We start from the raw sequence: 21,002 nt of genomic DNA, 5'->3' as shown, positions 1-21,002 counted from the left end.
GCACTGAGTGACCTTCAGTCTTAGGCCTGGCAGGAGTCCAGTAGAGTGGGGTGGCTTTGGAGAAACTCCAACCGAGGGCCCCTTCCCCTCTCCACTTTTGGAAAGAAGCGAGGGCAGAGGAACATGAGAGGAGAGAAAAGGGGAGACAGACTGAGACACGCAGAGAGAGACAAGACAGGAGCAGAGAGCTGGACAGACAGAGCAGAGGGAGGGGGAAAGAGTCGTTTTTGTTTTTAAAGAACCCCGAACCCGGGAGACGGAAAGAGCCAGGCAGCCAGAAATCCAGCCCGGAGCGGCCTGCTGCCATCACTCCAGCGATCGGCCCGCCCCACGCCCGCCCGCCCCCCGCCCCAGTCCCCCGCCCCATCTCCCGCTCCCCCTAGCCTAGCCTGGGCTTGGGCCAGAGCGCTTCCAGGCGGGATAATTAAAAGGAGCAGGGCGAGTCGCTCCCGAGGACAGAAGCAAGCGGGCGGCCCGGGGACCGCTGGGCACCCCGCGTCCTCACACTCCCTCACACAAGTGCCCCCCAAGTCCAGAAGGGAGGAGCGGGAGCCGGGCCGCCGGCCGGAGAAGAAGGAGAAGTCGCTGGCCCCTTTGTGCGCTCAGGGGGCTCACCCCCTTCCCAGAGTCCCGCGCCCCATGGAGCCGGCCTGGCCGCCGCGCCCTCTGGGGCTGCTGGCCCTCGTCACGCTGCTGGCCGCCGGAGGTAAGGAGAGGGGCCAGCTGGGGGGCTGGGGACCGCCCCCAGAGCGCAGTCGTGGGGAGAGGGGCTCGGGCGCGAGGTGGTGCCGGAGACCTCAGCCCCTTAACGTCCCCCTTCTCTCTCTCACAGAAGGGCCTTCTGTGGGTTCCCCCCCGCCCCGCGCCTCCTTTCTCTCTGCCACTCCGGAGGAAGGGAACTTGTGATACCCGTCTGTCCTGTCGTGTTCTGGCCTCCCGTCCTGGCCACTGACACAACCCAACGGCATCGCCAGCCCCGGCACCCCAGGTGCCCAAGGGCTTCCGCCTCGTCTCTGCCTCCCTGCCCACACCCTCCCGCATTGCTCGCCATCCCCTCTCCCCCCCACCAACTCACTCTCCCCACTCTTCTCGGAGCTTTCTTTGAGAGGGCAGATGTTCTTCTCACCTGTGTGACCTCGGGCATATTGCTTCCCTGTTCCCGGCCTCGGTTTCCCCATCTGTCAAAAAGGGAGGTGGACTAGGTGTTTTCAGCCCACCCCCACCCCATCTTCCAAATTCTTTTCTCCCACCTCCTTGCCAACACATGCTAATTCCTAGGTTACTGTGGCAGAGTGAAAAAAGACTTGGGAGTGGAGAACGCTGGGTTCTCAGCATTCGCTGAGGGTGTCTATCCCTTGGTCAGAAGAGACTTTGTTGGGGCCCCTTCTCCCCTAGCTCACCCTCCCTTTTCTGGGCTGTAAAACCATATCAGGGAGGAGGCAGCCTTTTCCAGGGGTCCTGCCTGCAGTGTCCCCAGCTCTAATCTACACAAGCCCTTCCTAGCGTTGTTATTGAAACAATTAAAGCCAGAGACCAGAACCATTCCTGGTGAGGGGGTGGGGAGTGGGGAGAAGAGGGGCAGTGCTCAAGAGTCTGTGGGACAGAGCACATGTTTGCTTTCTCCTCCCCATGGGCATCCTGGCAGAATCTCTTTCCTCATTGGTGGAGTCCAGGTCTCAGGGAGTAGGGAGGGGGCTGCTCTGGACTTGGAGCTCTGGCTTCCTCCCCTGATTCTGTGGCCATTGGGCATGGGTGGGATTTCCTTGTCCAGAGTCTCATTTTCCTTATCTGTAGAATAGTGCCTTCAGCAGTAGTGCCTTCAGCACTTGGTGTTGGGAGAAAGCTTGTGAAAAAAGGAAGGATTTAGGAGAGACTCTGGCTGTCCAAGAGACATCCAGTCCAGTTCGGGGAGCTTTGGAAGCCAGGGCAGTGCCCAGACATGGGCACTCCCTCAGATAATTTGGCCAGCTCCAGAACCAGGCCTGGTCCCAGCCTCCATTCTTTGCCTTCCTGAAGGTCTTCAGGCAGAGATGGATGATCAGTTACCCACTAGAAGGTTCTTGTTCAGACAGGAGTGAGATTAGATGAGCATTGAGATGCTTTCCATTTCAGAATTGCCATGGTTCTCCCTGTACAGTCTTGTCCCTTCCCCTTTCTGGCCTCAGTTTCCTCATCTGTAAAATGAGATTCCCTGTTCTTTAATGTCCCTTTCAGCTTCCTCACCTATTTTAAAAAAACTGAGCTATATGGACTGGACAGCTGAGGTGGCCTTGCTGGCTCCTGACAGTGGACAGTAGCTTCTACCCTCTGGCATGGGCTGCTGGGCCTGGCAGCTGGAGAAATGGGACAGGAGAAGGTTCTGTCCCCTTCCTCCACCCCAGGCTTTCTTCTCACTAGTCACAGGCCTGACCTCCAGGCTGACTGGGAGCTCACCCCAAGGACATGCCTTTCTCTTCCACCCCCAGGCTCTTCCATTTATGGCTTTGGGGTGGGGGTGTTTCTCTTTGTGGGCCCCCAAACTACCAGAAAAGCTATTGGGCAAGTCTGAATGAGTGGGCAGCAGGGACCCCAAAGAGTCCCAAAGAGGAATCGATTTTGGTTAGCTATTTACATAACCCTGACAGGGACAGTCAAAGTTTCCCCTCCCCAAGCCCCCAGAGCCTCACTGGGGAGTTGAGGAGCTTCTGGCAGGTCTGGACAGGCCAGGATAGCTTCAGGCCTGGCCCATGGTTGGGGGGGAGCAAGGAGCTGGTGCCAAGGGATGGGTTACTTTGGCTCTAGTGCCTCATGGAGACCAAGGGAATCCCAGTAGGGCCCTACCCATCTCCATGGAGAGAGGAATGATGGAGGATGGGATCCCAGAGCCTAGCAGTCAATGACTGACAATGATAGAGCCAGACAATAAGATGGGATGATTTGAATCCAGGGTCCTCCCTCCTCTATTCTGCTTAGAGCATCAAATGACCCTGTATTAATACCCCAATTCAAAAGAATTCAAGAAGCCTCTGAATAGGGAATCCTTTCCTGGAGGTGTCTGGACCCACTGACTCCCCTGGCATCCTGAAAAGAGCCCTTGGCTAGCAGCAACAAAGCAGGAGCCTGATTCTACTGCTTTATTGACTTTGTGATGCTGGGGAAGGGGCATAATACCATCCTCCTCATCCATACCATGTACTGCCTCCCTGGTGGAGTGGTGGGAAGATGACACTGGTGGTGGTGTCCTGGAACCTGGGTTCTAAAGTCATCTCTCATACTCACCACTGCCTGTGTAACCTTGGGCAGCTCATTGCTGTCCCCTGACCTCAGCGCCAGTTCTTGGCATATCAGTGGATGATATGCTGTATTTAAGCACCTACTTTGGGCTAGGTACCATGGATACAAAGAGAATCAGCCCTCACTTTCTGAGTCTGAGGCCCAGGAGCCAAATCTGGGCTCTACCACTTACCTGTGTCATCTTGGCCAAGTCGTTTCCTCACCCTGGGCCTCAGTTTCCTCTTATGTAGCTTATAGGGAGGTGGTCCAGGCATATCCTAAGCTTCTTTCTGGTTCTAGATGTTGGACCCTGGCCCCCAGTTCCCAGGGTTAGTCACTCCAGGGCTCCTGTTGCTACCAAATGTTGATAAAAGGGCTCCCAGGTACAGTTGGCTGTGTTAGAAAGGGAGAGGCACAAGGCACTATACAGCTCCTGCCTATGGAGGTTAGTCTACTGTGAGACAGCCTCAGGGGTGTGCCATCCAGCCTTTGAGGTCAAGGTGTGGCCTGGAGGGTGGGGTATTCTCAAATGGAAGGACCCTGCTGGGATGGGTGGTGGTGGAGGCTGGATCAGAGGTCAAGATGGAGAGGGATGGCATCCCCATTCTAGGTGTAGGGAACATCTTGAGCAAAGAGGACCCTATGATTTGGGAGAGCTGAGAGTTGGACACTAACCTTTACCTGAATGAGAATGCTCTCTGTAACCTACCCAACTAGTGTTCAGCCAGCCTTCACCCAAAGAGCCCTGGGAGAGGACCCATAATCTTGGGGTGAGACAGCCCATTATGCCACACAGAAAGCCCTTCTTGGAAGGCAGCTTGGCCCTGTGGAAAGAGTATTGATTGGTTCTGGAGGTAGTCACAAGCCCTGGATTCGAATCATGCATCTGATGCTCTGTGACCTTGGTTATCACTTCATCTCCCTAGACCCAGTCCTCTTACATCTAAAACGAAGGGCTTGGCCTATATGACTGCTGAGTTGGACCCGGACCTCCATCCATCTTTTTCTGTGCTGTACTCAAAGCAGAGAATCCTGAGGTTTCAGGTCTCAAGGGCATTAAAACTACAGTACCTTCTGACTGCTTTCAAGTCCCCACAGCTCAAACAGTTCGTAGCTAGGCAACAGCTCAGCACCCGCATTCTACCTCAGCACCCCAGTCCTAAGAGTCAGTGCATTGCTGAAATCCCACGGTGCAGAATTCCAACAAAGTAAATACTTTAGTAAGATGATGGTCTTACTAGGGATGCCCTGTTGGTGCATTTCTGACTCGGTCCTTTCGGGGATGGAGTTGTTTGGAGCCCAGGGGAGAGAGACTAGTTTGGCCCAGTTCTAGCTTAGGGGTTTGGAAAGTGGGTGGTCAAAGGCTGCCACATTCCTTTTGGCTGTGGTAGAAGAATTTATGGCTCAGAAAAAGCTTCGTAACACGATCTGGGCAAGGCGGAGCACATCAGGGCTGAGAGAAAGCAGCTGGTCCCTGAGTGATAGTGTCACCCGCTGGGAGGAGAGCTGGCTGGGGCCTTGGAGGCCAGCTAGTCTGAGCTTCCTGCTCCCTATTTTACAGGGATGGAAACTGAGGCACCAAAAAACAGAGCGACCTGCCCCACTTTACTTAGCTCTCAAGAGTCATGGCTGGGAGTAGAAACTGGTTCTTGCATCAACATACCATTTGTAGGCAGTCAGTCAGACTTGGGAGGGGCCACAGTTATCAGAAAGCAGAAATGTCCCGGGGGAGTACCAGCTTCCGAGACTCTGGAAGGCACCCAGAAGGCAGCAGAGAAATAAGGGGGGTGGGAGGTGGGAGGGTCTCTGGGTTTAGAGGCTCCCTGCTTCTACTGTTCTCTCAGCTCAGTGATGTGATTAGAGACAGCAGGAAAGGGAAGTGGGAGAGGGAACAAAGGCTGAGGACTTTACTGGGAAACATGTGGTGGCTGGAGTGCCCCCTCCCCACCCCATCAATGCTCCTAGAGTGCCGGCAGCCTGTTGGCTTGGGTCTGTGGGGCTTTGAGGCGGGGCCAACGCCAGCTCTGGGAACTTGGGCAAGTGACTTTGCCCCTGAGGGATGAGGCTGGAGCACGGGGGGTCTCCAAGTCTGGTGAGCCCAGGAGGGGACACCCATCTGCTTTGTGAAATCCTTCTGAGGTATATTGTGAGCACCTTCAAGACTTCAAAACCCCGCTCGTTCTGCTCGTTCTGCATTAAGCCTCCGTGGCTACCAATGAGGCGAGTTGGATGGTCCCCGGCAGCCCAGGCTTCCAACGCCTGGAATCGGTGAGTTGCTTGGTGGAGGGGCTGGATGGTGTGTGATGCTCATACCCATCCTCCCCTCTATGGTGAGTTGTACTCACTGTCCCCCCCCCCCCCAACTCCAGGGCTGCGGGCTGGCTGAGGATAGACCTTAGGTGCTCACACAAATATAGTAAAAGTTGTTCGTTTAGAGAAGGTGCCAGGCCTGGGCTAGAGTCTAGAAGGGGAACTGACAGATAAAAATGTGTGATAAATTCCTGAGAGAGGTGCCCAGCCATTTGATTTATCCTTTTAAAAGATCATTGAGATGCAGTATGGAGCAGTGAATAGAGCCAGCCTCAGAACTTAATTCTTCTGTGGGTCATGACGTGGTGTGGTGGGCAGAGTGTCAGATGTGGAGGCAGAGATGGTGGCAAATCCCAACTCTTTCTTAGCACTGAGATTTCCCTCACTTTGGACCTTGGTTTCCCCATCTGTCAAGAGGGGAACTGGACTAGACAATCTCAAAGACTGTTTCTGAGAATGTCAGACATTTGTTTATGTAGTGAAGGCAGCAGAAACCTAGAGACTGTAAATAACTCCAAAAGTCTCCAGATTTTTTCCAGCTTTGAAAACAAGACCCAGCCTCCAAAGAGCCTTGAGCTCCAGATGCCAAGTCAAGGCGATCCTTGTTGTCGGGCTGAATTGGACTATCAGGGAAGTGGAGGAAGCGAGGACGATGGTGTTTTATGACTGACTGATTCACCAACCACTCACTGATCACCTCCTATGTGCCAGACATGGCCACGACTTCCAACCTTGTCCTATAGTGTAGATGGAGACATTATTATCGATTAATCTTCATACTCCTCCTCTGCCCCTGAAGCTTCCTTGGGATGGCATTCAAGGCTTGCCACAAGCTGGCCTGCCCCTACTCTCCAGATTGATTTTAATGTTATTCCCCTCACTCCCTCTATGTTCTGACTAATCGGGATGATTCTTTCCCTGGGACCATGCTTTGTGCTTTCCCACCTGGAATTCTAGCGTCTGACAGAGTGAAGGGACCCAAGAGTCCTCCAGCTCACCCAGGCCCCGAGAACAGCACATTTGTGGATCTTAATAAGGGGCTTCCCAAGAAGGAAGGCTGCAGGGGGAGTGGAAGGTCATTCATTCATTCAACAAACCTTCATCAAGCATGAGCGTGGCAGACCTTGCTAGACTCTGGGACACAGACATAAGGGAGCACCTCCTTCCTCCAAGAGTTTTCATTCTTTACTCTGTGGCTCCTTAGCACTGGGGGAATCAGTGCTGGAGCACCAATGCTGGGGCATCAGTGTCAGGGTATCACTAAAGCTTAATACTGCTTCCATTCTGTGATTCAGTTGGCTCTAGCTTTCAGAAGTGTTTGATACCCATGACCTCATCTAGCAAAGAGCTTACAAGAATATTTGAACCTGTGGGGTAGAGGCTGTCATTACCCCCATCTTAAAGATGAAGTGTCAACAGGGTCACCCAAACAGGCAGGCTTCGGGGCTGTGTTCACACCCAGGTCTTCCTGATCTGAGTCGATGTTCGCTCTCTCTCTCTCTCTCTCTCTCTCTCTCTCTCTCTCTCTCTCTCTCTCTCTCTCTCTCTCTCTCTCTCTCTCTCTCTCCATCTCTTTCTCTGTGTCTCTGTCTGTCTCGATCTCTGTCTCTCTGTCTCTGTCTCTCTGTCTCTCTCTCTTTCTCTCCTGAGAGGCAGGCCAGCATAGTGGCTAGGGAATCAGTCTCAGAGCTTGGAAGACCCAACTCAGCCTCCCTGGATCCAGCAGCCTGGTGACATCTGCCCACCAGACATCATGAAAACAACTAACAGTGTTGAGTGGGGTCTGCCTGCATACACCAGCTCTGATTTACAGGACCCCAAGCACTTGGCTCTGCTCCTGACACCAGACAAATCCCTGCCCCAGTTGGGGCCTCAGCTTTCAGTATCTGGGATTGAATCAGAGCACCAAAGATCAAGGGCTAAGGCCAGGTAAACTGAGGCTCAGAGAAGGGCAGAGGTTTGACCAATGTCATCAGGGGAGAGGTGTCAGAAACAGGGTTTGAACCCAGATGCTCTGGTTCCAGAGCCCACACTCATCTCACTGAGCTGAGAGGAAGAGGTCAGACTAGGTTCTGGGGATCCCTTAGAGGATTCTGTGCTGTCACTGGCTAGAGCCAGCTTTGGAGTCCTGTCGAAGTACCAGAGGGGTCTCCTCCTTCTTGGCCACTCTAGAAAGGAGAGGGCTTTTGGTCCAGCTCCAGGGCCTGGGGCACTGCAGGGGGAGTAGAGAGGCTTTGGATGTCGGTCCAAATGGTTTTGTTTGGAGCAGACCAAGCATGAATCCAGCAGAGGGTCTGCTGAGATGGGCCATAGCCAAAGGGGAAGGGTATCTGACTGTGTTCCAGGGAGCTCCAGCCAGGTGTTTTTCTGAACTCCTCCATCCCCAGGCTGAGCTGAGGCATTCCGTGGTGTAGTGCACTTGGGGATGTGCCCTTCTGAGCTTAGCTCAAGATGAGGAGGAGCGTGAGCCCTGGACAGCTTGGGGATGAGAGGAGGCTGGCTTTCGTTAGCCTCCTGCTGAGATTGATGACTTTACCCAAAATCTTCTTGACCTAATGTCCTAGCATGGTGGGTTTGGAGCTGGAAGGGACCTTCGCAGTCACATTGTTGGGCCCAGAGTCAGTGAGTGACCCTGAGCCCCCCAGATGGTGACACTCAGGGGAAGGAGGGGGGCGACAAGACCCATCTCATTCCAATGCAATCTACAGAGGGCTTTCCCCTTTTTGTTTATTTGGTTCTAAAGTTGGCCCTTTCAAGTTTTCAGGGGCATCCCTTGGTCCAACAAGTGGGGGTCAATGGACAGGTCCAAATCTCTCCTGCTCTCATCTTTCATGATGGTGCACATGCTTGGTGGTGCCGTGGTAGAGTGCTAGGCTTGGGTCAGGAAGGCTTGGGTTCAAAACCTGCCTCTGATACTCCCCAGCTTCATGAGCCTGGGCAAACTTCAGTTTCTTCACCTGTAAATTGGAGATAATAATATCCCTGCCTCACAGGGTTGTCATGGGTTTCAGATGTAAGGATGTGGACATATGCACACATATGTATATGTGTGTCTATATATATGTACACCCATACATGTGTATCCATCTTCAGCCTGAGGTGCTCTGCAGAGATGAGTGCCAATCATGAGGAGTTGAGGCCAGGGCAGAGTCTCACTGGCAGCTGAAGCTGGGGGTCCTTGAACCAGTCCCTCTTCCTGGGCTTCACATTCCTCCTTTGCCCTAGGGCAGTCAGGCTGGACAATCTCTCAGGCCTCTTGCCTTCTAAGAACTGCTTCTTATGGATTGAAGTTGGTTTTTTCCTCCCACCATCACTAAGTGCCTTCCCAGCCACTGACTGTCATCTTTGTGGGGTCTTTAGCAGCGCTTCCCCAGTCTCACCAACCATCTGACTCTGGTGGGGGAGAGTAGCCAGCAAAGAGAACAGCCAACTTCCTGCTTGATTCGTTCTCCCCAGATGTTGGGTCCCCCACACCCTGCTATGCCTAAAGCCACAGATGATCAAAGAACCCGAATCCTTTATGAAGGAGCCAGGAAGGAGCTGCTCACCTCTCTCACTCGGGTGAAGCCTCTTCCCTTCATCTGAGCAGCTGGCCCAGCAACCCGGACCTATGCTGTGACCAGAGCCCCTCAGCCACCCCCCACCCCACCCCCAACTACATCCTCAGCTGCTCTGGAGCCCTCAACTCCAGAAGAGTTCTGAGAATCAGCCCAGGCATGGGGGAGGTACCTCCCCTGCTCCTCATCTCCAGAGGCTACGCCTTGTTCAGAGAATGAAGTTCAAGGTCCTCAGTCTGGCACTTAAGGCCCTCCTAGAAATTTCCCAGCCACCTCTGCTCTCTCTGACTACACAATGTCTCTTGAACATGTCCTGGACTTCACTACCTCCAGAATTTTCCTTCCTTCCTTTCTTCCTTCCTTCCTTCCTTCCTTCCTTCCTTCCTTCCTTCCTTCCTTCCTTCCTTCCTTCCTTCCTTCCTTCCTTCCTTCCTTCCTTCCCTCTCTCCTGCCTTCCTGCCTTCCTTTATTCCTCCCTCCCTTCCTCTCCACCTGCTGAAATTTCAGCCAGCCCTGACCTGAATGCTTCAGGAAGGCAGGCCTTTCTCCTTCTTTATCACCCCCAATTATTTGAAATGAACCCCAGAAAGAAGATCCTTCAGGACACCCTGTGGGAGAATTTAGCTCCTTTCCAATATCATGATATTGGAATGATATCATTCTTTGTTCTTTATCCCCAGCACCCAGCCAGCCCCTGGCCCTTAGTAGGTGCTTCATCGGTGCTTGGTGATTGATTATATTCTGTGGTCCTTTCCAGTTCTCAGTTGTTGGCATCTTGTTTGCATCTCTTGAGGAATTTGTCATATACAATCACACAATTACAGGTTCATGGGTTTAAAGTGGAAGAGTCTTCTGAGGCCATCTGATCAGATCCTCTCCTTTTACAGAGGAGGTCAGTGATGCCTGGGCATCATTGCCCAGACCTGATGAGAGTGTGCATTTACACAACCCTTTGCAAAGTGTTCTTTTTTTAATTTGATTAAGTAAATAGAAGCTATGTTTTTTCTGAGTCCAATCAATGAACCACTAAGTGTTCAACATTTGTCTACTGTGTGCAGGCACCTCACTGGGAAGAAAAAGAACGAGGACCTGCTCTCCTGGAGCTTCCATTCTAAGGAGGGAGGAGCCTGAGTGGATAGATAGCTAGGGGGCAACAAAGTGTCTAGAGCTCTGAGCCCCCAGCCAGGAAGACCCAAGTTCTAATCCTCCCTCAGGCACATCCTAGCTGAGTGAGCCTGAGGCACTTACCCTCTGCCTCAGTTTCCTCAAGTGTAAAATGGGATAATAGCAGTACCCACCTCCTGGGGTTGTTGTGTGAACCCAATGAGAGAAGATTTATAAAATGCTTCACACACAGTCAGCTTATAGAAATGTTTATTCACTTCCCCTTCCTCTTTTCTCTGCCTTACCTCTGCACCTTCTCAGATGTTGCCAATAAGATAATTTCCACCTGGGATTTCTATAGCTTTGCAGTTCTTGCTGCATAAGGTGCAGAAAATAGTAATTTTTCATATTTCATAAGATAATTTGGGGAGGGGTAAGGCAAACAGAGCTGATATCATCGATCCACTGGGGTGTATCCCCAGCATTGTGGTCACCCAGCCAACGATATTTCCTTATCAGGGCTTAAACCTCATCCTTCTTGACCCTTGGCCAATTCCCTCTCAGCGACATTGCTGGGCATCTCCCTCCTGCATTTGTCCCATCTCTGCCCTGCTCTTTTGCTTCAGGAGGGCAGGGACAGTCCCCACTTTGGATGGGGAGGCCGGTGAGCCTCCCTTTCTCTATAGCTCCAAGAAGGGATGGATGTTGTTGCACCAGTGATGTCCAGAGCCAGTGCCTCCATGCCCAGCGCCCTGCTTCTTCCTTTGCCCTACACTTGTGCAAGCTTAGTCACTTCTTTTAAGCACTTACTAAAGGCTGACTGGGTGGAATCGTGGGCCTGCCCGGGTCTGCAAGCCTGGGGAAGCCCTGGGATCTCCCTGAAGTAGTCTCAAGGTCCATCAAAGTGGGGAGGAGACATTTTTTCTTTTCAGAACCTCCATATTTACCTGCTCAGGATGGAGAGGGAGGGCTCTCTTTCCAGATGTTTACCATTTGACTAAACTTTCTTTGTGTGGAACAGAGACAGGCCAAATCACCAACAAACAGATGGGCTACTCAACGCCTGTCCTGACTGGGGCACCACCCAGCTATTCATCATCATGGACAGGAGCATCAAGCTCAGGCCTTTTAGAGGTTGCATGATCTCAGTGCTCCTGGGGACTTGGGGTCAGGGAGGCCTGGGTTCAAATCCCTCAAGAGATTTCCAGGTTGGTTGGCTGACCACTACCAATTCACTGCTTCTCAGCTTGTTCATCTGTAAAATGATGGCGTTGGGCCCGATGATATCAAGGGCCCCCTTGCTCTAGAAATCTGATGGTCCTTATAAAATTGCAATGCCCTGAGGCTAGGGATGGCTTCATTCCTGCCTTAGATGGCCTCGAAAAGCATTCATTAAGCTCTTACTAGGTACTAGGCATCATTCTAAGCACTGGGGATAGACACAGACAGAGCTCCTCAGGGAAGACACATACAGCAGGGAGCTGGCAAAGGGGTATGCATGTGTGTCTTGTATGATGTGGAACACATGTGTGCACATGTGTGAGATGTATGATGTGAACATGGTCTGTGTGCACATGTCTGTGTGGGGTATGTGATGTATATTTGATGTCTGATGTGAGTCTGGTGTGTACATGTATGTGGTATGGTGTGTGGTGTGTGAGATATTGTGTGATGTGTGATGTGTGAGTGTAAGTGGTATGACACATGTGTAATGTGTGGCATGTGATGTGGTGCACATGTGTGTGACATGTATGATGCTTGTGTTGTAAGTAGCCTGTGTGGTGTGTGTAATGTGTATGTTGTATGCATGAAGGATGCCCCACAGGGGCCGGGCTGCTAGCAAAACCATGGGGACATCAGGAGCAGAGGCTGTGGGGCCAGTGTGCAATGAGAATGTCTGGGCTCGGGTGGAGGGTGGAGGCATCTCTGGGGGTGAGAATCCAAGAAAGCCTTTGTATCAATAGCAGATGGCAGGGGTGCCTGGCACACCTTGTGGATTGAGCCTCTGAGTTCCTACCCTAATTTGTCAATTCTTTCTTCTGCATTTCCAACAATGTGTGAGGAATGGAGTTGGGATTCACATCCAGGACTTGGAACTCTTAAATCAGTCTACTCTTTGGGATCCTTGGTCATGGCTCTGCTGGGCTATAGTGGATAGAGTGACAGATCTGTATTCAGAGGTCCTGGGTTCAAATCTCACCTTTCCCCACCATATGTGACCCTAGGTAAGTCACTTCCCTGAACCTTAGTTTCCTCATCTGTAAAATGAGAGGGTTGAGCTCGATGGTCTTGGAAGTCCCTTGTAGCCCCAAGTTCATTGCTCTTCATGTACAATATCTCACTGAACTCACAGCCCTATGAGGTGAGAATCACTGATATTATTCTCCTCACTTCACAGAGGAGGAAACTGAGGAGAGAGCTTACTTTTTTTCCAATGAATATTTTACTTCTCTACCTTCTTCTCCACACTAACTCTACTGAGAAAGCCAGAAAAACAAAACCTTTTGTGGGGGACATGCTTCTTTCAGTTGTTTGACTCTTCATGGCCCCATTTGGGATGTTCTTGGCAAAGATACTACAGTGATTTGCCATTTCCTTCTCCAGCTCATTTTACAGATGAGGAAACTGAGGCAAGCAGGGTTAAGTGACTTGTCCAAGGTCACACAGTTAGGAAGTGTCTGAGGCTGGATTTGAACTCACATGTTCTTTACTCCAGGCCCAGTGCTCTATCCATTGTGCCACCTAGCTGCCTAGTCAAGCAAAGTAAATTCCCTGATAGGCCATGTGCCCCCTGAATATCTCATATAGCACTGAGCTGTTGGTCACTTCTCTCTTGGGGTGAATGGCTTCTTTCATCATGAATCCTCTGGTGGTCCTTGTGTTGATTAGAGTTCCTAAGACTTCCAAGTTTAATATCTTTTAAGTGACTTTTCCAAGGCCCCATAGAGAGTTATCATGTTGGCTGAGAGGGCACCCACCCATGATCCCTCCTACAGGGGGCTGAGGTGCAGGACCCCTGATTGGGTACTCACTCCAAGTACAGTACCAAGATGGAGTCTTCCTGGAGCAGTGACCTTCCAGGATACCTAAGGAGGGCAGAATTGGAGCCGGTCCAAATTCCCCTGCCAATCAGCAGTGGCATGAGACCTGTGAGCAGCCCCTGTGACACAATCTGAAAAGAAAAGGGTGAGAATTGAACCCAGGTCTCCTGACTCTAGGCCCGATGCTTCATCTGTGCTATCCCAGTCCCAACTGGCCTGAGAGTTCATGTGGCTAGTCAGTGACTGATACCTGGATAGAGTGAGGTGGGGGCTGGCTAGTGGGGCAGAGAAGTCAACTGGTTTCTCTTCACCTTCTGCCTCTGACACTTTTGCACCAGCTGTTACCCTGGGTTACTCACTGCACCATGCCTCCATTTCCCCATCTGTAAAATAAAGATAATAGTATCTAACTCATAGGGCTGTTGTGAGGATTCAGTGAGATCATGTATGTGGATAGTGTTTTGCAAACCTCAAAACACTTGAGAAATGTCAGCTATTATCATGATTACACCAGTCTTTAGATCTGTGCCGATGGTCTCTGTCCTTGGTCCTGCCCCAGTCCATCCTTCCATCCATTCATCCATACATGCAACTATGTACACACATATACATATGTGTTTGTATGTATATGTATGTATTGCACATATACATATATTTTTATGATGGAGGATATAGAGGGCTTAATTATGGAACCTGAGAAGGTCCTAGATTAGGGAAGGGGTGCAGAAGTTCAGCAGCAGCCCTGTGTTGGATGGTGCAGATTGGGCACAAACTCCAAGGATGTAGCTCTGACTTTTTGATGGCGCCAATGACATTGGCAATCATTATGACTACCTCTTCCGTATCCCCCCTGCTGTCTCTCAGGGTAGTCTTCTGATAGCTGTGGTCCCCAGCCTGCCCCTCATCATGGTCTGCAGTGGGACAGCCAAGTGACACGCTGTGTGATAGAGGCAAGATTCAGAGAGGTCTTGACAGGTCAACATTAACAAGCTGGAATTTAGGAGGGATTATTGGATTATTTCCAAAGTCCTCTGCTTGGGTTACACAAGTCAATCAGCTGGGAAGCCCTTTGGGGGAGCAGAAAGGAGAGATGGGACTATGGGACTGGCTACCAGACCTTCAGAAAGCACCCATGCCATTGTACAAATGAACTCAATAGAGACTTCTATGACTGAGGAAGGCCAGGATGGGAGTGGCAGTGGGGACATGGGAAAGAGGCCTGGAAGGGAGGGGATGTGGTGGCTCCAGCTACCAAGTGAGCCAGCACCGTACTATGGCTGCCAATAAGCTAATGAAACATTTGGCCACATTAACAGAAGTGTAGCACTCAGCAAAGGAGACAAGAGTCCCACTCTACTTTACCCTGGTTAGACAACATCTCGGTATTGGGTTCTATTCTGGGGGTCACATTTTAGCAAAAATATCAACAAGCTGAGCACATCTGGAAGAGAACAGGATTGAGGTGAGGCAGGGTTGGTACCAGGTTCCTGGAAGACAATGCCAACAAGTAAAGATGGGGTGGGGCAGACTGGGGAGATGTGACTGCCGCGCCAGCTGTTATCTGGAAGGAGAGGCAGACACATCCTGGGGTATCTGCAGAAGGAAGAAGTGGGTCCAACATCCAGACCAGGTGTCACTGAGGAGCAGATGTCAGTTCAATGTAAAGGACACTCTTCTTCTCTTTCTCCTTCTCCTCCTCCTCCTTCTTCTTTTCCTTCTTCTTCTCCTTCTTCTTCTCCTCCTCCTTTTCTTCTTCTTCCTCTTCTTCTTCTCCATCTCCTTCTTCTTCTCCTCCTTCTTCCTTTTCTCCTCTTTCTTCTTCCTCTTCTCCTCTTCCTCCTCCTCCTCCTCCTCCTCCTCTTCTTCTTCTTCTTCTTCAAAAGCATATTTTTTGCTGTCCTAAATTCAACAAACACCAACAAACATAGACATTTCCATATACAAAGAACAGAAGAGGATTGTATATGAAACTTCAAATTTTATCATTCCAGTAAAAATTCATCAGTCCACTAAAATGAGTGTGTGTACACACACACACAAACACACATATACATGTATTTGCATTTACATATACATACATATGTGTATATACCTATCTACATATATATATGTATATATATGTTTCATTCAGTGTGTTATTTCTGAAACTGTCTTGACTATTTGCATTGGCTCCCAAACTCCTGATCTCTTCTGTGTTTTCCTTCAATGTTTCCCTGATATTTTCTTCCCTTTTTTTGGCATTGCTATAACCTCCCCCACTCCCTTTCCTACCAATTTTTCCTGCCTCCCCAAAACTTCTTTCCAGCAAGTTATCAAATCAAATAAAATTTCCCCTTTGGCCGTGTCTGAAAGTGTGTAACTCTGAGCCAGTTTATACAATTGATTGTGTAACTGTTCTCTCGACCCAGCTTACTTCAGTCTTCCTTCCCGTTTATCATTTCTTACATCGTGGTAGTGCAGTCCATTACATTCCATAACTGACTTAACCGTTCCCCAGCTGATGGGTAACCTCTTGGTGTCTAGTTCTCTTCCACTGCAAAAAAAGAGCTGTGGTCGAGATGTTGTCCAGATGGGCCCTTTCCCTCTTTCTCTTTCTTCTTTGGAGGGGGGAAGGGAAGGGGTGATCTTTCATGTAGCCATCTCTTCCCTGCCCTCACACTCCCTGCTCTCCATTGGTAGTGTCTTCTGAAGTCTCCCTTCCCTGGAGCCGAACCTCCACTCCACCCTTCTCCTTTGGCCCTTTGTTCTGGAGTTTCAATTCCCTTGTCATGACATGGCACGTGTTGGGGCTGTCTGAATTGGGGTGCATTGCTATCATGCTGTTAAGTTTTAGAAGGCACAGTCACACAGGGAGGTAGGTGTTATTATCATTAAAATTATTATTATTTATGCATCAGCAAAGTGAGGCAGGCAAAGGGTAGTGACTCAACCAAAGTTACCTAGCCAGGAAGTATCTGAGGAGGGATTTGAACTCAGGTCTTCCTGACTTCAGTTCCAGTGCTAACCCTAATTCCACATCTTGGTTGTCATTCCTAAATGACTTTTTGTGTCCTCCCTACGTTGGAGTTTGGTGAGCAAGGAGGGCAGCAGTGAAGGAGTCACTTTCCAGCTGACGTTAGCTAAAGCAGAGAGATGGCACCCATCCCACGCAGAGCCCAGTATTTGCCTCTTCCTTTGTCTCATCCATCGGGTCCAAGGAGCATTTGCTAAAAGGTTAGTTGCTGTATTGACTTTGGCCTCGGAACCAGTAAACAAAGCTCAGTGCTGGACCAGCATCTGTTCTTAATCAATTCCTGGGATGGAATCAACCTATCTCCACCCCCACGCACAGCATTTGTTGATATTTGGAAAAATGAAACCTATTGTCTCTTCAGGACAGCCCGTCCCCTCCCTATTGGAATGAAGGTGACTAATTAGGCCTACTACGTGTTAGACCCTGGGCTGGAAGCCATGAAAAAAGTGAGGCAATACATGTCAAGACAGCTCACTACAAAAGATATATAAAATCATTTTGGTGAGGGTGGAATTCAGGGGCCTTGGGCAGCCTCCAGGAGGGAGGGAGGGCCTCCAGAAGATGGAGATGAAGAGTTTTAAAAGCTGAGCAGAGGCGAAGATATCGGAATCTTGAAGCCATAGGAAGCCACAAGAGACTGCCGAGTAGGGAAACGATCTCGTCAGGTCACCAAAAAGAAGCTGGCTCTTGGACTGGAGATCTTGACGACAGGGATCCTGCCTTCACTGGAACTGATTGTGGTCCATATGGGGATTTTCATCCATGTTTTTCTGTAAACCCACCATAGAGAATCTACCCCACACAAGCCCAGAGGAGCCTTGGTGCTAGAAGTAACTTTTGAGGTCTCGTCTGACATCTCCTTCCATTTTACAGATAAAGAACTGAGGCCCAGAAGAGTGGGTTAAGTGACTTGCCCAGCATCATATGGTCTTCCTCTGACTCTCTTGGTAGTTGAAGGAGGTCTGCCCTGGGGTCTGTCATACTTGCTACATGACCCATTCACCTCTTCTTCAGTCTTGGCTTTCCTGCCATATTTGGCCTGATAGTTGTCATCATGGTAGGTGACCTGTGACTGCTGGTTTAAACCCTGCCTGTGCTTCTCCCTCATCCTTTGGGTGATTTATAGTTTCTAATCTTTTGATGTTACAGGATTCCATGACTCACAGCCATGGGGTACTAGAGAGTGCTGGAATTAAGTAGTTGGACTTCTGTGGCAATGAACAGCTTGGGATTCCCCCATATACTGTGTTTCCACAGTCATCATTCAATCCAGTTTCTTCTCCCCCTCTTCAACCTTGGGCCCATTGTGTTTGTACCACAGAGATGTCTTTATGGACTCATGTATCAGCCTTCCTGTCCAGTTGCTTCCCTAGTTTTGGTACTGTAAGATGTTTTTCATCCACTTTGTTTTTCCAGTGCGGACGGTTAGATAGATGTGCTGGCATTACTCTAATCTTCCAAACACACCTGTAGTGCATGATGAAATTAGCCTGGAACAATCCTCAACCAGGAGCATCTGGAAAGCTTTGCAACTTAATATCCTTTAAGCTAAATGGGCAAAATTCTAACATCAATTGATCAACATTCACTTAGCACCTACTATGTGTCAAGCAAAGAGGCAAAAGACAGTTGTTGCTCTCAAAAAGCTCACAATCTAATGGGGTAGATGACACGCAAACACAGATACAAAATAAGTGGCATACAGAATAAATAGGAAATGATTAAAGCTCCCTGAAAACACAGGGAGGTAGCTGGGACTTAAATGTTAGCCGGAGGTCAGAGTGGAGGAGGGAGAGCTTTCCAGGCATGGGGCAGAGCCAGAGGAATTGCCTGTAGTTGAGAGATGGCAGCCAGGGTCCCCAGATCAAAGAGAATGAATAAGGGGTAGTGAGAAGACTGGAAAGAGAGGAGGGGCAGGTTAGGCAGGGCCTTGAAAGTCAAGCACAGCATCTTGTATTGAGTCCTAGGGGTAATAGAGAACCAGACAAGTTTATTGAGTAGGGGTTGACGTGGTTGGTCTGGTGTTTTAGGAAAGTCTCTGGTGGGTGAGTGGAGACTTGAGGTGGACAGGACCCCAGCAGCTATGTCAATAGTCCATGTGAGTGATGAGGGCTTGCTCTAGAGGGCCAATTGCCACTTTTTATGATGTGAAACCTAAAGTGGAGCCATCCTTCACCAGATCATTTTGTATAAAATCTCAGGGATGGTAGCTTCTCCCACTGAGCCTTTTCCTTTTACAAAAGAGGAGACTGAGGGTCAGAGTGAGGGCATGGACTGGCAGAGCTGAGGTTAGGCTCCAGCTGGGATGGACTCTCTAGCTCATCTTGTCCATCTTGCTTGGACATGCTCAGGGCCCCAGAGCCAGGACTTTGAAGCTGGGCTCTTGGGCGCCTAGTCCTGCCTTCTTTCCATTCAGGGCGACTCCTGGTGTCTTGGTCCTCTCGTCTGCCACCCTGGGAGGCCTCCCGCCATTCACATTCCCTTGCAGAGGTCACTGGCTGCTGCTGTGGGTTTTGCTGTCCGGCTCCCTGTCTCCCAGTAGCCTAGGAGTCCCACCATTTTGTGGTTCCATTGGAGATCAAGTGTGAAGTACCTGGATCATTTTCTAATATTCGTACAATGCCATGCCTGGAGCAGCTTTGGCTTTGCTGCCTGGGAGAGTGACCACTTGCCTCCTCTCCCATTCAACGCTCAGTGAGGAGAATGGCCCAGCCTGGTCCCCTTCTGTTTCACAAAAGATGATTCTTGTCTCCCTCCTTGTCTCAGACCTCTGCCTTGAGCATTTCTGCTACTCCAGAACATGGCAACAGGACCCCATTAAACTGGCAGGAAAGAGACCTGCTGCCCAGATCCAGCTGTGCCCCGGGATTGCTCTGTACCCTAAGGCAAATTCCTTCCCCTCCCTCTATAAAAGGAGGATGTTGAGTCCTCCCCACCCCTGACGTTCAGTGAGCATCTAATAGTGGATGTAACTGAGGTAGGGTCTTTGCTAGCTTGGTGGCAGTGTAGGGTTTGGAGGCAAAGCTCTGCGATCCTTCCTGGATGGAGGCAGCCTCCTAACTGTGCCCTGCTCCCTGGGGAGTTGTCCTGTGTCCTAAGGTGACCACCACAGGTACTGCCCAAGACCAGCTTTCCCCCCTAGGATGGCTGCCAATCACAACCAATCAGGGATTGTCCCAACTTGGCCCATGAAGAGCTATTCATTAGTTGAAAAATGTTATGTTGGTTCTGTTCCAAGCCCAGGAAGGCCTGTTGAGAGGGGAATGGTCAGTTCCCAGAAATCCCCAGCAGGCGGATGACCTGTGGGAGCACTCTCCAGGTTCCCACATCAGCTGTCTGGGGAAGCTGTGCCAAGAAGGGTAAATAAGGAAGATTGGGGGAGGGGTTGGGACTGACAGGCGAGGACAGCCGGGGGCACCAGGATTGGAGATGGGGACCTAGGCTGACCTGGGTCATCTTGGCACATGCCCAAACAGGACAAGGGTAGGGCTGGTTTGTTTGAGAAGATCTCGGGTACCTGTTTGCAGAATGGGGTGGGGGATTTATTCGTCTCTAAGGACCCTTCCCCTGCTGGCCCTCTGTCCAGGGAACTCTCTAGGACCTTTCTTTTCCCATGGTTCCCCCAGGATGTCCAGGGGACTGGAGCCCCTGCCCCCATGTGGTCAGCAGAGGGAGCTGGGGATGTTTAGCCCAAAGAAGAGGGTTGTCAGGGAAACCTGAGAGCTGTCTTGAGATTTTAGAAGGGACTTGGAGTGGAGCAGAGAGTAGCCTGGTTCCCTCTGGCCACAGAAGGAGCAGACAGGGAGACAACGAGGCTCCACATGAGGGAGAAAATCCTAACAATTAGAGTCGTCCCAAAGGAGGATGGCCTGCTGCCAGAGATGAGGGGTCTTTCATAACCACAATAATAACTGACATTTCTATAGCACTTTGAGGTTATTAATCCTCACAACTACCTTGGGAAATACATGCTCTTATTATCTCCATTTCATAGATGAGGAAACTGAGGCAGATAGATTAAATGAATTGCCCAGCATCATGAAGGATATCCAAGCTCCAGAGCTCTGGAGGTCCGGCCACTTTACTCAAGATCAAGTGAAAAGTGTATCATAAAAACACAACCTTCTATGTGACCATCCGTTTGGCCTCAGCTGTTTCATTTGTCAAATGGTGTAGTTGGATGAGATCCTTCTTTAGTTCTTATCAACTCTTTGGATTCTCAGTCAGTCAGTCAGTCAGTCAGTGAGCATTTAGGAAGCCCTTAGTGAACATGAAACACTGTGCTAAGCCTTGGGGATGCACCAAGAGGTGGAAGACAGCCCCTGCCTTGAGGGAACTCCCAGTCTGATGGAGATGACAAGCACAAATGGGATCTGGGCAGGATGAACTGAAGTGAATACAGGCAGGGCTCCCGCTCTTTGGCCCCTGGAAAGGGGGCTCTGAAAATGCCCTGCCTCCTGTGCTCAGTCCAATCCCTCCTTCTGCAAGAAGTCTTTCTCCATTTTCTCGTGATGATGCCTCCCATTCACCTGGTCTATACAAAGCTGTCTGCATGCTGTTTTCCCCACTAACTAGATGGTGAGCTCTCTGAGGGCAGGCATTGTCTTCTGCCTCTCTTTGCAGACCCAGAGCTTAGCACATAGTAGATGCTCAGTTTTTGTTTGTTGCCAAGAGGAGTGACTGGTGCAGGTGACCTTGAGCTTGGCTGGCCCCTTGAGTGCTGGG

At 50.4% G+C, this 21,002-nt stretch overlaps 1 protein-coding gene across 2 annotated transcripts in view; it reads left to right on the top strand.

Annotated features, from left to right (window-relative positions):
* The first annotated feature begins 243 nt into the window (after positions 1–243).
* FBLN1 (fibulin 1) overlaps positions 244–21,002 on the top strand; it is a 61,091-nt gene continuing 40,332 nt past the window's right edge. The window contains exon 1 of one of the 2 annotated variants that reach the window (XM_072596608.1): positions 244–706. In XM_072596608.1, coding sequence (XP_072452709.1) covers positions 640–706 — 67 coding nt within the window. In that variant the 5' untranslated portion in view covers positions 244–639. The remainder of the gene's footprint in view (positions 707–21,002) is intronic. The other variant, XM_072596607.1, reaches the window with a different exon arrangement.

The sequence above is a fragment of the Notamacropus eugenii genome, chromosome 3, assembly GCF_028372415.1.
Source record: "Notamacropus eugenii isolate mMacEug1 chromosome 3, mMacEug1.pri_v2, whole genome shotgun sequence".
NCBI lineage: Eukaryota > Metazoa > Chordata > Mammalia > Diprotodontia > Macropodidae > Notamacropus > Notamacropus eugenii.
The sequence above is the reverse complement of the archived record's forward strand: the minus strand, read 5'-3'. Positions and strand labels throughout refer to the sequence as shown.